The sequence below is a fragment of the Oncorhynchus mykiss genome, chromosome 32 (genome assembly GCF_013265735.2).
Source record: "Oncorhynchus mykiss isolate Arlee chromosome 32, USDA_OmykA_1.1, whole genome shotgun sequence".
Taxonomy (NCBI): Eukaryota; Metazoa; Chordata; class Actinopteri; order Salmoniformes; family Salmonidae; genus Oncorhynchus; species Oncorhynchus mykiss.
This window is the reverse complement of record NC_050572.1, coordinates 40,926,628-40,941,138: the sequence shown is the minus strand read 5'-3', so window position 1 is coordinate 40,941,138 and position 14,511 is coordinate 40,926,628. Positions and strand designations below refer to the sequence as shown.

The 14,511-nt window shown below is 41.3% G+C and overlaps 1 protein-coding gene across 2 annotated transcripts in view; it reads right to left on the bottom strand.

Moving 5' to 3' along the window:
* LOC110530849 (protein argonaute-3) overlaps positions 1-7,028 on the bottom strand; it is a 42,108-nt gene extending 35,080 nt beyond the window's left edge. For both annotated transcript variants that reach the window (XM_036971833.1, XM_036971834.1), the window contains exon 1: positions 6,445-7,028. In XM_036971833.1, the coding sequence (XP_036827728.1) occupies positions 6,445-6,463 (19 nt within the window). In that variant the 5' untranslated portion in view covers positions 6,464-7,028. The remainder of the gene's footprint in view (positions 1-6,444) is intronic.
* Between the last annotated feature and the right edge of the window lie 7,483 nt (positions 7,029-14,511).

Genomic DNA, 14,511 nt, shown 5'->3' with positions numbered 1-14,511 from the left:
TTGACCCATCTACCAGGGTGCCCTTCTTTGCGAGGCATTGGAAATCCTCCCTGGTCTTTGTGGTTGAATCTGTTTGAAATTCACTGCTCGAATGTTTACTCCTAAACTTATTTAGGCTTTCCATAATAAAGTGGTTGAATATTTATTGACGCAAGACATTTTAGCTTTTACATTTTTGCATTTGTAAAAAATATCTACAAACAGAATTCCGTTTTGATATTATTGTATTGTGCATAGGCCAGTGACAACATTTTTATTTAATATATTTAAATTCGGGCTGAAACAACAAAATGTGGGGGGAAAAAAATAAAGGGTTGTGAATACTTTGGTAGACTGGCTCCGGCAACCAAAACAGCCAAATATTCCATCCACATCTGGATTGATTCTCAATTGCAAAACAATTCTAGAAACATAAAGCCCTTTCATACCACATCAAAATAATTTAACAAATTTTTAACCAGCTTTACCACAGTTGCAGCCAACAGTATTTTTCAGTGACACCTTCTGGCGGCCACAGGTGTTCGGCGCATGCTAGATAGCTAATTAGCACCGGTGGTCCCTCGGTCTTCCGTACACCCTTGCTGTAACATGAAGATATGGCCCTGTGGGAACACTAACCCTAGAAAGGTGTATATCAAGTTAACCTTCATGCCATTTTAGTCTTGCTGATATAAAACGCCCTTATGCACCCAAAACCCTACCACAAGCAATGCGTGTTTATGTTCAGACCGAGCGTCGGACCTTTTAACAAAACTCCCTTGTACAGAAGACGCCTTTGTCCAATGTGTAAAGTAATGGAACGGAGAGTCATGATCAAGAGCTATCGGCAGCTGTATCCTACCTTTGGCTCCTCTCTCGAGCCACATTAACACACGTGTCATTTGGTGTGTGCAAAATGTATAATTTTTTCCCCTAAACACAGTGTCCTTTGGAGGAAGTAGGCAATTTTATTAATCTATGCATAATTTATCTACCACGCCTCATTTAAGACACCAAATACAGATTAAAGCAGAACTATGCAGAAATTGCTCTACCATTTCGTGGTTGCTAAAATTCTAATAGCCTAATTCAGTTGTTACAAGACAAGCAATTATAGTGTAGAGTAATACATTTGTGAAATCTATTTTCCATATCCAAAAATACTGTATTTTCAGCTGTTTGAAGGTGTAAATAAAAAGACGTAAAAAAGACCGGGGAGTATAAAAATAGCGCACATAGAACAGATCTACCGCTTCTTAGACTTGCTTTCGATGAGAACGACAGCGCTATAACTCACATTTCTATGTGAATTTGGTCAGGTCGCCCAAAACGTTGCAGCTTTAAGATTTGATGTTAAACTGACAGAATAAGGTGGACCTTATTAACCTAATGACATGGCCTCTTGATTCCCATAGTCTCGTAAGCAGTCATCCTGTTCGTCAGAAAACATGTCGATCCACCAGACTGTGTCGAATGAGTGCTAAGAAAGCAGACAGCACAAATCATGTCCATCTCCAATCATGGTTGGTTTCAATGTTAACAGCTCAAAAGTACACCAACAACCATTACTCTCAAAGCAGCTGCCCATTGGTTATAGTTAACTGACTTTGTGGCTGATCTGATTATTGAGCGAGGCTACAGTGAGCACCACTCAATAACTTCCGACACCAGATGGTGTGGAAGGCAGGCAGGCAACCTCCAAACACACACACACAGCCAGCCAGTCTCTCACGGGCTCCAGATGAGGCACACCTGATGGGCCTTCCACCTGCCTATGACAGACATCTGCAAAACGTTTACCAACTGGCTAAGCTAACATAGCAGGCATAAAAGAAACCCTGAAACTATACTTAACAAAAATATAAAAACATAATTAAATAATTTACTGAGTTACAGTTCATATAAGGAAATCAGCCAATTTAAATAAATTCCTGGATTTTACATGGCTGGGCAAGGGTGCAGCCATGGGTGGTCCTTGGAGGGCATGTTCAGTGTACTGGTCTTGACGAGAAGATAAAAAAAAATATTTAAATAGCTGTCTTAGGAGGTTTTCTACTATACTGTTCAACCAATCGAGTAAATGTGGAGAAGGAGTTAAGATGGAGTGTCGTCTTGTTTATGTCCAAAAGCGGAAGTCACGTCACAGGCTCTTCCATTTCCCCTGAAAACTCAAACATCCGGTTGATGCAATAGGGTCCAGCTGCAACATCATCTCTCAGAGCAGTCATCCCTCAGGTCTCTATGCTGCTACCTACTGATATGTCATCTCTTAGCACAGTGCATCTCTCAGGAAAAGTAGGGGTGTGAAAGGAACCATATAAGGAGAAGTGGGGTTTTTCAAGGAGTCTTATAACTAGAAGCGCTGGAATTCCATAACTACTAGAACCGCCATGACTTGATATTTCAATTATTATGATTTAAAATACTGATTAATAAAATAGTCGAATGTATGAATTTTTTTAAATAAAAAAGGTAGCTAACGTTAGCTAGCATTTTCATTTATGAAAAAACTAAGTTACCTACCGGTAGCCATGGATGTAACATTCAAAGACACAGCTCACAGCTCAGTGAATACATATTTTTTTTAATTACTGAAATATCATACTGTCATTTCTGCAGACTAACGTCCGATAACCCAAATAACGTTGAGTGGCAACTTTTGAAACGCCCACTTCTCCTTATATAGAGGGCTTGCAGTTGATGTACGGCGGCTCCTGACGGCCATGTAGGAAGAGCAGCGCATTAATTATCACCCGAGTGACTATCGCAAACTGCATGATAACAGAACCTAAAACTAGTTGATTCGTCAACCGTGATTCATTTGATTATGTACTACTGTAGGTTCAGCAGCTAACCTTTATCAAGACACCCATGTCGACTGGATTCCCACTGTGAAGATGTGCAGTGCTGCAGCAGCATTAGTTTATACTACTTGGTCCTTTTCCAGATATGAAAGGAGACGTCCCTACAATTATACGAGATGGTTGTTATATGCCGCACTTTGGTCAAATCTGAGCGAGTCGGTTGTGCCATTTGAGTAGAGCACCTTTACCTTGTCGTCAGGACAAAAGTGCCCCCTTAAACCATATGAATATCTAAAATCTAAATTTGGAACATGTGAAAGACTATTGTAAACATACTGTACTTTAATTATAGCGAATATTATTGTATGGGTGAAAGAAAATCATTGTCATCTCTGCTTTGCCTAGCCCCATAAAAACACATTTAGCATTGACAATGTAATTGTTGTAGTTATCACAGTGGCACCTCTAGGTGCCACTCAGATTTTCTTGGAGAAAAGTCTCTGGCATTGAACTTGGCAGTAGTAATTGTGTGTATGTTTTAATCTAAGGATCTTATCTCCAGCTTTCAGACATTTCACCACCTAGATTACAAGGGTTGGATTTTTTTAAACCAAAAATGTAATATCAGTACACGGCCTGTACAAAATCTAGTATAATGATTAGCCACATATACATTGTCTACTGGTATCGTTTTAAAATGTAAAACAAATAGCTGAACAATATGTAAACAGTGTGTGAGTTAAGCTATTTTCTGCTTCAGATGGACAATGTCATGGGGTGGATTGCAAACGCCCATGAGGCTTAAAGGCACTACATGGTCAATCCGACATCTGCATTGGCCATGCAGCATTTACGCTGATATGGCCTCTGCAGAAGTCGGGGCATTCATAATTATTGTGGTACGTGGAGCAGAGCTGTTGTGAAGGAAGTTGTCAAGGAAGTGAGTGTGTTTATACAGGACCTCCCGCCCGCCCTCACCTACCAATCATGTCAATGCAGAGTTATACGGAGCCCTCCACATTGTTACAAAATTTGAGAGGTGCACGGCGATGCGGTACGGAGCTCAAGTTGGCCTCTGCGTACCTCCGGAGGCTACACATTGTGTCATATCATCCAAAAGGTCATGCATAAATTTGCTTTAATGCCATCATACTGTAGGCCAGTGGTTCCCAACTCTGGTCCCCGAGTACCCCACAACAGTACAGTTTTACTGTAGCAGCAAACACACTTGATTCAACTAATCATCAGGCCCTCAATGAGTTGGATCAGTATGTTGTCAGGGGCTACAGAAAAAGTGCTTGCTATTGGGGGTACTCAAGGACTAGAGTTGGGAACCACTGCTGTAGGCCTTTGGCTGCATTGGCATTGCATGCAATTAAAAAAATGGGTTCACAATCAAATAAAACTAATTGGAGAATGTATGACTAAACAGAAAGGTGATGTTAATTTGAGAATACAACACAAGAACAGACAAATTAGAGAGATTCCCTTCCCCTCTTTATTGCTGGATTGCGATCTGTGATTAAATCAACATAAGCGCTAGTTCATCCTGAATAATAGTTAAGTTAACAATTAAAACAAGTTTAAAAACACTTCACTTCAAAGAATCAACACTTTCATATAATTTCAAAGTGTAAAAGTAAGCTAATCCATATGTAAACGTGTAGACATTTTAGCAACAAGTAGGCTACCATTACTAAAACAATTTTGGGGGTGGAAATGTCAATACCAACCTCGCTCCACCGATCCCTGACTACTGGGTGTGCAGAGTTCTGCTTGAATAAGGTGCATTAGTGCTGGGCTGGAATAGAAGCCTGCACACCCAGCAAGGTTGGCCTGCTCCAGTTGTAATAGGTTTATACATTGTGTGGCTTTTAAACTATTTTTGTTGACAAAATTTGCTAACATATATCCATGGTATCTCTTGTGAGCTCTTCATCTGCAGACAAGGGTTTGACAGCTCTCTGTATCTGAAGACAGTAAACACAAAAGAAACAGGCTGCATTATACTAAAGTTTTGACATCCCTGAAAAATCCGTCCTCAGTTTCTCCTCACTAGGGACTGGAACTGGAGAAGTTTCATAGTGTACTCCCACAAAGTTATCTGCCATATCCAGAGTAGCCTACTCTCCCTTCTCAGACAACTGGAAGTGGTAGCTAATCCTGTCACCCTCTTCCATGGCTGTTAGTTAGCTATCTACAGTACCTAGCTACAAATGCATTTGGAATTACAACAAATACGTAAAGATAGCTAACTAACTAATATGACGTTCGTAAACTGGTGATATTTAATTCACGTAGCTAGCTACCTATACAGTATGTAAAGTTAGCTAGCTAGCGAACATTACGTAAGGAGCTCATTTAAGTTAGCCTGCACACTAAGTTTCTGTAGCAAGCTAGCTAGCTAATAATACATTGATCATTTTAAAAATATGTTTACTTACTTGAATAGGTTCTACCCCGACTCTGTTTTCTGGGTCCTTGAAAAACAAAATAACGGGCAATCTTTCCAATGTTCATGGTGGTTTCAAAACACAGCAAGCCATTTGGACAATTGGAGAACTTTCAACAGACTGACATGCTGACCACACCGCTCGCGTCGCATACATATTATTCAATAATTTCACCCACACTGCTTGCGCACTTCAATGAGTGCTTGCACTAAAATAGATATTGGTTTTATTTGTGACGCTTGACGTGCTGCCTCTTCCATCTCCTCATTGGTTTTTAGGAGCATATACCCACGTGTGACTTAAAGATGAATTGAGGTCCACACGCCAGTCCAGTTGGTAGTGGTAATGCACCTTAAAGTTGGTTGCCAACCACAATATAAAGTCCAAAGAAGAAGCATCTTGAAGGAGGTGAGATTACTAGAAACAAACTTGGTTTACCCTTTTATCTGCAAATTAATTGTTGTGGATTACATGTCGGAGTAGAGGACCTTGTGCATTTCAGGTAAAATAACAACCCAATGTTTGTATCCCAGGACAAATTAGCTAGCAAGAGCTAGCTAGCTAATTTGTCCTGGGATATAAACATTGGGTTGTTATTAGCAACAGCTAGCTAAATTGCCATAAATGTTTGCTTTTTGACTGGTCCCCAAATTAATATATTTGGTTCAGAATTTGTTTTGATATTTCAACCTGCTGTCCTGGTAGTGTTTGGTGTGCGTGGACAAAAACAACATGCGTGCAATGGCGAGCACGCTGTCTGGTCAGCATGCGAGTTTGGTCTTCCAACACGAAGCTTGGGGTTGCTAGGTGATTTGTGACGCAACTGCAAGCACTCTATGGTTCCGTTCGAATCCCCCACTTTTCCTGAGAGATTACATATCAGTAGGTGGCAGCATAGAGACCATGAGAGATGACTGCTCAGAGATTATGTCGCAGCTGGACCCCTCGGTTGAAGGGGACCCGGCAGAGGCTACCAACCAGCAAACAATCTTACCAACGACAGTATATCTGGTCACCCAAATTAGTTTTCTAACCCAGACAGTACAGTGAAAGGACTGAATGAGTTGATATTTAATTTAATCTGATTGGCATAGTAGGTTTGATCGTATGCTATATGCTATAAACTGGTAACGTTAGTCAGCCTACAAAACTTCAACACCAAATGTAACAATTTAATATGGCGTTCCACAGACGATGTAAGAATATACCTGAAGTTCCGATTTCCATTCATGAGGTCTCTGTCCGGATACTCCCCGGCTCCCAATGGTCAAATATCGGCGCAGCTCCTGTTCGCACGACGCTATTTAGTCAGCGCTGTAGCTCTAGTGTTGGAGATTTTCCACCCGAAGACTCTCAAGCCGACACCCCGGCTTCTGTTGCTGATGTGGACACGGGCCGCTTGCGGTGTCCACTTAACCAGAGGTCCTCCCAAATTTCCCCAGTTGTTGTCAACCCGCACAAGTTAAACGACGTATCCCATTATGATCGTTGGAGTATTAATTGTTTCCAGCAGACAAATCTATTTATTTTCAAAGACAAGTCTCTGAAAATATTTCACGGAGACTCAACAGACGGCGCCTATTCCTGAACGGCTTTAATGCTACCTGATGACGTTTTGCCTCGTCATCAGTTGCCAGGATAATAACAATTACTTGACATTTGTTCTTCGAACGATAAACGTGAACACTTTGCCGCTCTTTTGGTGTTGTTCTGCCGGCAAATTTGTGTTTCACACCCCGGTACGTTCTCGGTACTACCGCTGTGAAGCAGACAAGAATAATGAAGTACTTTCCGGGTCATGGTTTTTGGAATCCTTCAGAATAAGAGTCCTTTCTATACTTTGAAAATTAACAAATATATTTGTGTATTTATATATATTTTTTAACTAGGCAAGTCAGTTAAGAACAAATTATTATTTACAATGACGGCCTACCCTGGCCAAACCCTAACCCCGATCATGGCTGTTTGTGATACAGCCTGGAATTGAACCAGTGTCTGTAGTGATGCCCCTAGCACTGAGATGCAGTGTCTTAGACCGCTGCGCCACTCAGGAGCCCTTTCACAAATCAGACTGTTGAATAAACTTAATTGAATGTACTTTACCTGTTGTCTCCAGATTTTGTCTTTATGTAGAGGAGGTAATATGAGACGAAATATCCACAGGGAAGTGTTATTACAATGCGAGCGTTGCAAAATAAATGTAGAAATCTATATTATTCAGTTATTGCGCCAACGAGCGCCTGCGTTGCCAAGGGCTAAAATAGAAGTCAGTTCTATTTCTGACGCAGATCACACTGCAAGTCCTGCCTCTCCCATCTCCTCATTGGTTTACCCATGTGGGTGACTGAAGACAAACGAGATCAGTGACGGTAATGCACCTAATTTATGAAAGTTGCCAATCACAATATAAAGTCAAGAGAAGAAAAAACCTGGAAGGAGGGAGAGATGACTAGAAACGATTCAGTTGACCGTTTTATGTGTGGATTAATTGGTGGAGTAGAAAACCCTGTGCATTTCAGGTAAAATAACAACTCAATGTTTATATCCCAGGACAAATTAGTTAACAACAGCAAGCTAGCTAACAAAATTTCCATAAATGTTGAATGCTTTTCGACCTGTTCCCAAATTAATATATTTGGTTCAGTGTCGTGATCGCATTTGGGGTGGGGGGACGAAATACATTTATGCACGATGGCGCATGCGCGCAGCCAGTTTGGGTTCCTTGTTAGCTTGATTTTCAGTAAACTAGTATGTACATTGTGTGTATTTCCTTTATTAATTTTTTTCAATACTGGTGCAATTCGCATGTGACATACACTAGCACAATATCGCAGAGCCTAACCGAACAACAGCTGATTGCGAGGAAACATCACAGATAGAACATAAGACATATTTCAGTGGATGTATAAATGTGAAGCATCTGATTAGTGTTTCCACTCACTACTAATATGGTAGTCAGAGGAAGCCCACTGGCCAGCAGTGGGAGAAGATGGAACGAGATGGATTTTGGCCAACATTGCAAATTTGAAACATTTGATCTCAATAGTTCTGTTCCCAAAACTAGAATATGTAATGAACAGAGTGGACTAAGTTTTGTAGACTTTACCCTTTGCTAAAGTTTTTAAAAAGTGCGTTATTTAGTAGGAGTGCAAAGACAAATTGAGTTAAAGCACTCGCGCACTTCATTGAGTAGGCGTTTCCTAACGGAAATATGCAGATGATGCTACAACACGCCAATAGGATCACGCTAGCTCGTGCTTGGCTCTGCCCATCTCCTTGCTTGTTCTGCCCACTATGACTAATTTGTTTCATTAGACCACAGCCAGTCGTTTCCATCTCTTTTGTTTAGATATAACAAATATTTGGAAACGTGCTTCGTTCGACTACCTTCGTTTGGCTATGTTGACATATTGTGCATCATGTGCAATACGTGAAAGAGATTGAAAATACAAAACAGAATTTACCGGTGCCGTAAAAGTTGGGTAAACAACCATTTCCTGTGGATTCCCTATCTCCACCTCCTACCAACCAAAAGGTACAACCGGTAAAGAAATTGTAAATATAATTTTATTCAACATTCTGGCATCTTCTTCTTTAAGGTTTTATTGGTGACTACATCCAAAAAGGTGTATTGCCGCCACCTACTGGTTGGGGTAAAAACTGAGATACTTTAACAAAAAAAGAACAAGATACAAATTAAACACTCATATTATTCGCACGTGTGCGCCATCGTGCGCAAATTGATTTTGTCTCCCCACACCAAACGCGATCACGAAACACAGGTTGCAATATCAAAACAAACTCTGAACCAATTATATTAATTTGGGAACATGTCGAAAAGCATTAAACATTTATGGCAATTTAGCTGGCTAGCTTGCAGTTGCTAGCAAATTTTTCCTATTTAGCTAGCTAGCTTGCTGTTGCTATTTAATTTGTCCTGGGATATAAACATTGAGTTGTTATTTTACTTGAAATGCACATTGTCCTCTACTCCAACAATTAATCCACACAGAAAACGGTCAACAGAATCGTTTCTAGTCAACTCTCCTCCCAGGCTTCTTTTTCTTCTTTGGACTTTATATTGCGATTGGCAACTAACTTTCATAATAAGGTGCATTACCACAACCGACCTCAGTTCATCTTTCAATCAACCAGATGTGTGTTCCTAAAAACCAATGAGAAGATTGCAAGTGGGTATATGCTTCTAAAAACCAATGAGAAGATGGGAGAGACAAGACTTGCAGTGCGTTCTGCGTAACCAATAAAATCAACTTCTATTTTAGCATCTGCTGCCATAGCTCAGATTTATCAATTGGGCATACCGCAAGCTTTTAATTTTAGAATCCTTTTACATTCAGCTTGTGTCATGTTAATTTAGCTTTTTGCGACCCGCGGAACCAATTTTGCAGAAGACCAAAACATGTAAAATCCTCAAAAATCGCTGCAAGAAGCCGCACCACACTGTCGACAGAGCTCTTATTATCGGATGTATTAGGTTACGAAATCATTATATATATTTTTTTATGTAATGTTAATATGTTAGAAAAAGACCCCACTGAACAATTCAGAACATAAAGAATGTATGGGTAAATCCATTTGAATTCAAATACTTTTTGACAGCACCCCTTTTGAGTTGAACGAAACCTTCCATACATATTTGCCCATTGCAGAAGTGCTCAGAAAGGGACTTTTTGGACCTGAATGGCAAACATTCAAGGGATAAAGGTGCTCAAAGTTGACCTATTTTGCATACCACGCCATTCTATGAGACATCCCACAAATTTCCCCCTAACTTCAGACGCCCTCTATAGTGGTTGGAGGACTAAATCACTTTGAGCTCAACATTTTAATGGACTGGAAATTAACAGTACATATTCAGATGGAGTTATCTTTCTAAAATGTATATAGTATGCCAAGTTATTTAGCTACATGAATTTCCCACAACAGTATGGAGAAAGTCAAAAGGAAGCAATGGAGTGAAGTGGACATGTTTCAAGCCATGGAGGAGTGCAGGGCAGGGATGGCTATCTGCCGGGCTGCCAAGGATAGTCATCTTTTGTTTTTAGGACATTACCACATGTATGTGAATTTCATCTGTTAATAACAGTTTTCTTTTCTTATCAACCAAGGTGCATGGTGTACCTCGGCAGACCCTGGCGGAAGGGCTGGGCGGCCGGGTGACCATGGTTGTTGCAGTGGACTGCAAACATTGCTTGCACCAGAGGATTACTATTATCTGGTGCAGTACTGTATCTACTGTGCCAGCTATTGGTTCAGCTTCACCAGACAGAGGCTGATGAAATACGCCGACAAACTATGCAAGTGTGTTTTATGTGTTTTATGCACATATGTTTTATGTGTTCATGTATGAAGAATGCTATGCTGACTGTTCTTAATGTATGTGAGGCCAAAATAAACATAATTCTGGGTGGACAATTTATATTCTATTCTAGGTTTCGGCACCCAAGGGAGACAATCACACCATTGGGGAAGAGGTGACGGGAAATGTTCAGGAGGAGGCCAGACACCCTGGACGGGGGGAGCTGAGCGTGCCACCCGTCTGACTATGGACACCTTCTTCACTTCTTATGAGAAGCAATTGGAGGAAAGCTGGTTGAGGGAGAAACCCAGACAAATCTATAACTGCGTTGAGTCTGGGTTTTGTAGCGGCCAGAGCAGGCACAGGTGCCAGAGCAGATGCGAGGGCGCAAAACACGTGTACCCGCAGGGGGCCAAGGAGCATATCACAGTGCTTCAACACAGCTGGGGAGGACCTCCCCCTATTTATCATCTACCCCAAGTGTTTCCCCGGAGGCCACTACACACTGGGAGGGCCCCCCCCAAGCCTTGGGAGGGCCCCCCCAAGCCTTGGGAGGGCCCCCCCACCAAGCCTTGTATGGACGGTCAAACAGTGGCTACATCGACGGGGACCTGTTCAGGAAGTCCTTTAAGCACTTTATCAAGCATGCTGTTGGGTTGTAATTTGAAATACTTGCTACACCATAAGTTAATGGTTATATGTTGGAGGAATGTATATGGTCGGGTCAATGGAGGATGGATATGAACCAGGGCTTGGAGAGTTACTAAGTAAGGGAAAAGGCAATCACATGGTCACTGATGAGGATGGATAGCTGTGGATTAGCGAGGAATGGGGGGCGAGGTTAGGTAAGTTCACATGAAGGGAGAAGGAACAGTTTATTACCCATATCACTTAACGTCCTGCCTAGCAACAAAGATGTAGTGTTTAGAGATAAGGAGGAGACTCCGCCTAAAAGGGGGAGGGGGCGTATAAACACTTTTGCTGATGGAAACATGTCTTTGTTTTATGCAGCTGTGTGACCCGGTGGGTGAATACACTTGGTTTGAGCTTTACTAGTCATCCGTGAGTTTTGCTCAGTTTATTTAGAACCTAAAAGGGTTCACCACAATTTACAGTCAAACTAGAGAGTCCAAAACAGTGAAACAGGAGCCAGCACCAAAAATCAAGGTAGGCACATTTACCACTCATTCTGACATCTTGGGGAGATAAGAGTCGTAGGCTGAACGGATTATAGGATATGGACCTGGAAAGCCTACATTTATTCAGTAATCCCATTGTATTACGACCGGTTGTAGATTAATGGTATATGGTAAGTCCCGGAAGGTAAACCCGAGCAAGCTGGTACCTGCAGAGAGTAAGTCCTAGGGGTTAAATCCTGAGTGGTTTGGTTCCTGCGAGTACCATAAAGAGTAGGGTAAGTCCCGGAAGGTAAGCCCGAGCAGGCTGGTACCTGCAAAGGGTCCATCCTAGGGGGTAAATCCCGAGTTGGGTTGGCTCCCTACTAGACCCGAAAGGGGGGTGAAAGCCCAGCCGTGGTGGCCGTGAGGCCGTAGAGTCTGTGTGTGTATGGATAAATTGTCATGCTTAGGTAGGTTGTAGAGAATAAGTCCACTTGATAAAAGGTTGCATATAATTTCTGGAGGAGAGCCACATTCATACATTCATGGTTAGAAAAGTAAGAAGATATTCAAACGTTGTTTGAAAGTGATTTATGTGGATTAACACTAGCAATAAAGAGAGAGATTGGTTTATTCCCTATTGGGACAGGGAACACTGACAGATTATATGGAAATAGGAAACGACTGTGAATAATTTCGGTAATGTGTGTTGTTAACAACAGTGATATTTCAGCCGTAACACTGGTATAAGACATTATGTCAACAGTAATCTCCAATAGTAAATTTACTTTTCAGTACTGGTTCTAATAAAAGGTATTAGGTGCTGTGACCAATTAATAGGCACAAATACCATAACTACTCCCCGGAGAAGTGCGTATCGCTACCTTTGAAAATAGTTCAGACTCCTTGCAAGCTCGGGGGAGAATTAGAGTTAATATTGTGAGTAATTGTTAGTAGAGTTTTGAAAAAACAATTCTGTCGAGTGACAGCATTTGGGTTACCAAACCTAAAATGACCTTTTAACAATTTTGAACATTAAGGGCATGGTAGGACAGTGGTCTTAGCATTATCGTGTTTTGTTTGTAATTAAAATGTTTGTGTTGCTGATTAAGTTTAGCATAAGTGAATACTAACGAAATGTACACTTTCTCTTCCAGGAGAGTATTCATTATCTCTCTCTTTGAAGTGTTTCCTGAGACTGTCCTGGAAGAGCAGTTAGTGAAATTCTGCAGTTTTATAAAGTATAAAGGTATACGGATCCAGCCGCAAAGGGAGCTCCCAGATAAGGAAGGCCTGGCCATTTGTGTGTTTTTGCTCCATGTTTTACCGCACACACACACACACACACACACACACACACACACACACACACACACACACACACACACACACACACACACACACACACACACACACACACACACACACACACACACACACACACAACAACGGTTATGAATATTAGTTAGTGGTGTTAGTACCGTGTTTGATTTATTGTGTAGGGTCTTTTGAATTTGGTTATAAATTGGGTATGCAGAATGATGGAAATGTTTGAAATGGTTTTTAAACCGAGGGAAAGAAAATACTTAATGGTGTTGAATGACCTTTGTTCTAACTTTCTGGTGAGGCCTGATCAACCTCACTAGAAAGGATAGACATTGGGTGAGATTTAAGTATAATATGAAGAAGTGTATAGCTGTTTATGTTTTGGTTTTTAACTTTGTTTCGATACAAATCTCACCAGATTGGGTCTACTGTATGGTCAGGGTTTCTCCCTAAGGGTTAGCTCTCCAAATCCCTGACCCGGTAACTGCAGTGAGATTGCCAGTATGATAAGGGTGTATAAGCCTATTTGGAAAATATTGTCAGCAGTGTGTTGGTATGCTCTTTAACATTTGTCTTAGAAATGTTGTATTAAGAAAATTAGGAAGGTAATAATTTGCCATTCGGTAAATAGTTGTTTGGGTTTTCCAATTCAGAAATTCCTTAAACTTTTGTTTTGGTCTATCCTCTCTCAAAGTTATGGTGATAGCATGGAGAGAGATCCCGTCCAATCTTCTTTCATGATGCTGGTGTACTGGTTGAAAAATGAACAAGTTATAATGGAATGTAAAAAACAGTGGCGGCTCAGGTGAGATACATTATCATGGGCCATCCACTTTGAACATGTGATATTGGGAGGACAAACTGAAACACTCTCTGAAGCAGAACATGAATAAACACCGGAAAAAGAGTACGGGGAAGGAGGGGGTGGTCAACTGTGCCTGTGAATTGATTTAAGGTTGCTGTAAACTGTTTATTTGGGGTATCATGTTGATTTTGGAGGTCTACACACGCTTATTGTAATTTAGATTAAAATGCATTTGTAACGATTTTCCTCTTCTTCTGACCGAGGAGAAAGAGAGGTCGGATCAATGTGCAGCGTGGTAAGTGTTCATTTTAATATATAAAACTGAACACTACAAAAATACAAAATAACAACGTGAATGAACAAACGAAAATCAAAACAGTCCCGTGTGGTACAAACAGACACAGGAAACAATCGCCCACCACTCAAAAGTGAAACCAGGCTACCTAAGTATGGTTCTCAATCAGGGACAGCTGCCTCTGATTGAGAACCATACCAGGCCAAACACAGAAATCCCAAATCATAGAAAAAGGAACATAGACAACCCATTCAACTCACGCCCTGACCATACTAAAACAACGACATAACAAAATAACTAAGGTCAGAACGTGACAGTCCCCCCCCCCCCCCCCCCCCCCCAAAGGTCCGGACTCCGGCCGCAAAACCTGAACCTATAGGGGAGGGTCTGTGTGGGTGTCTGTCCGCGGTG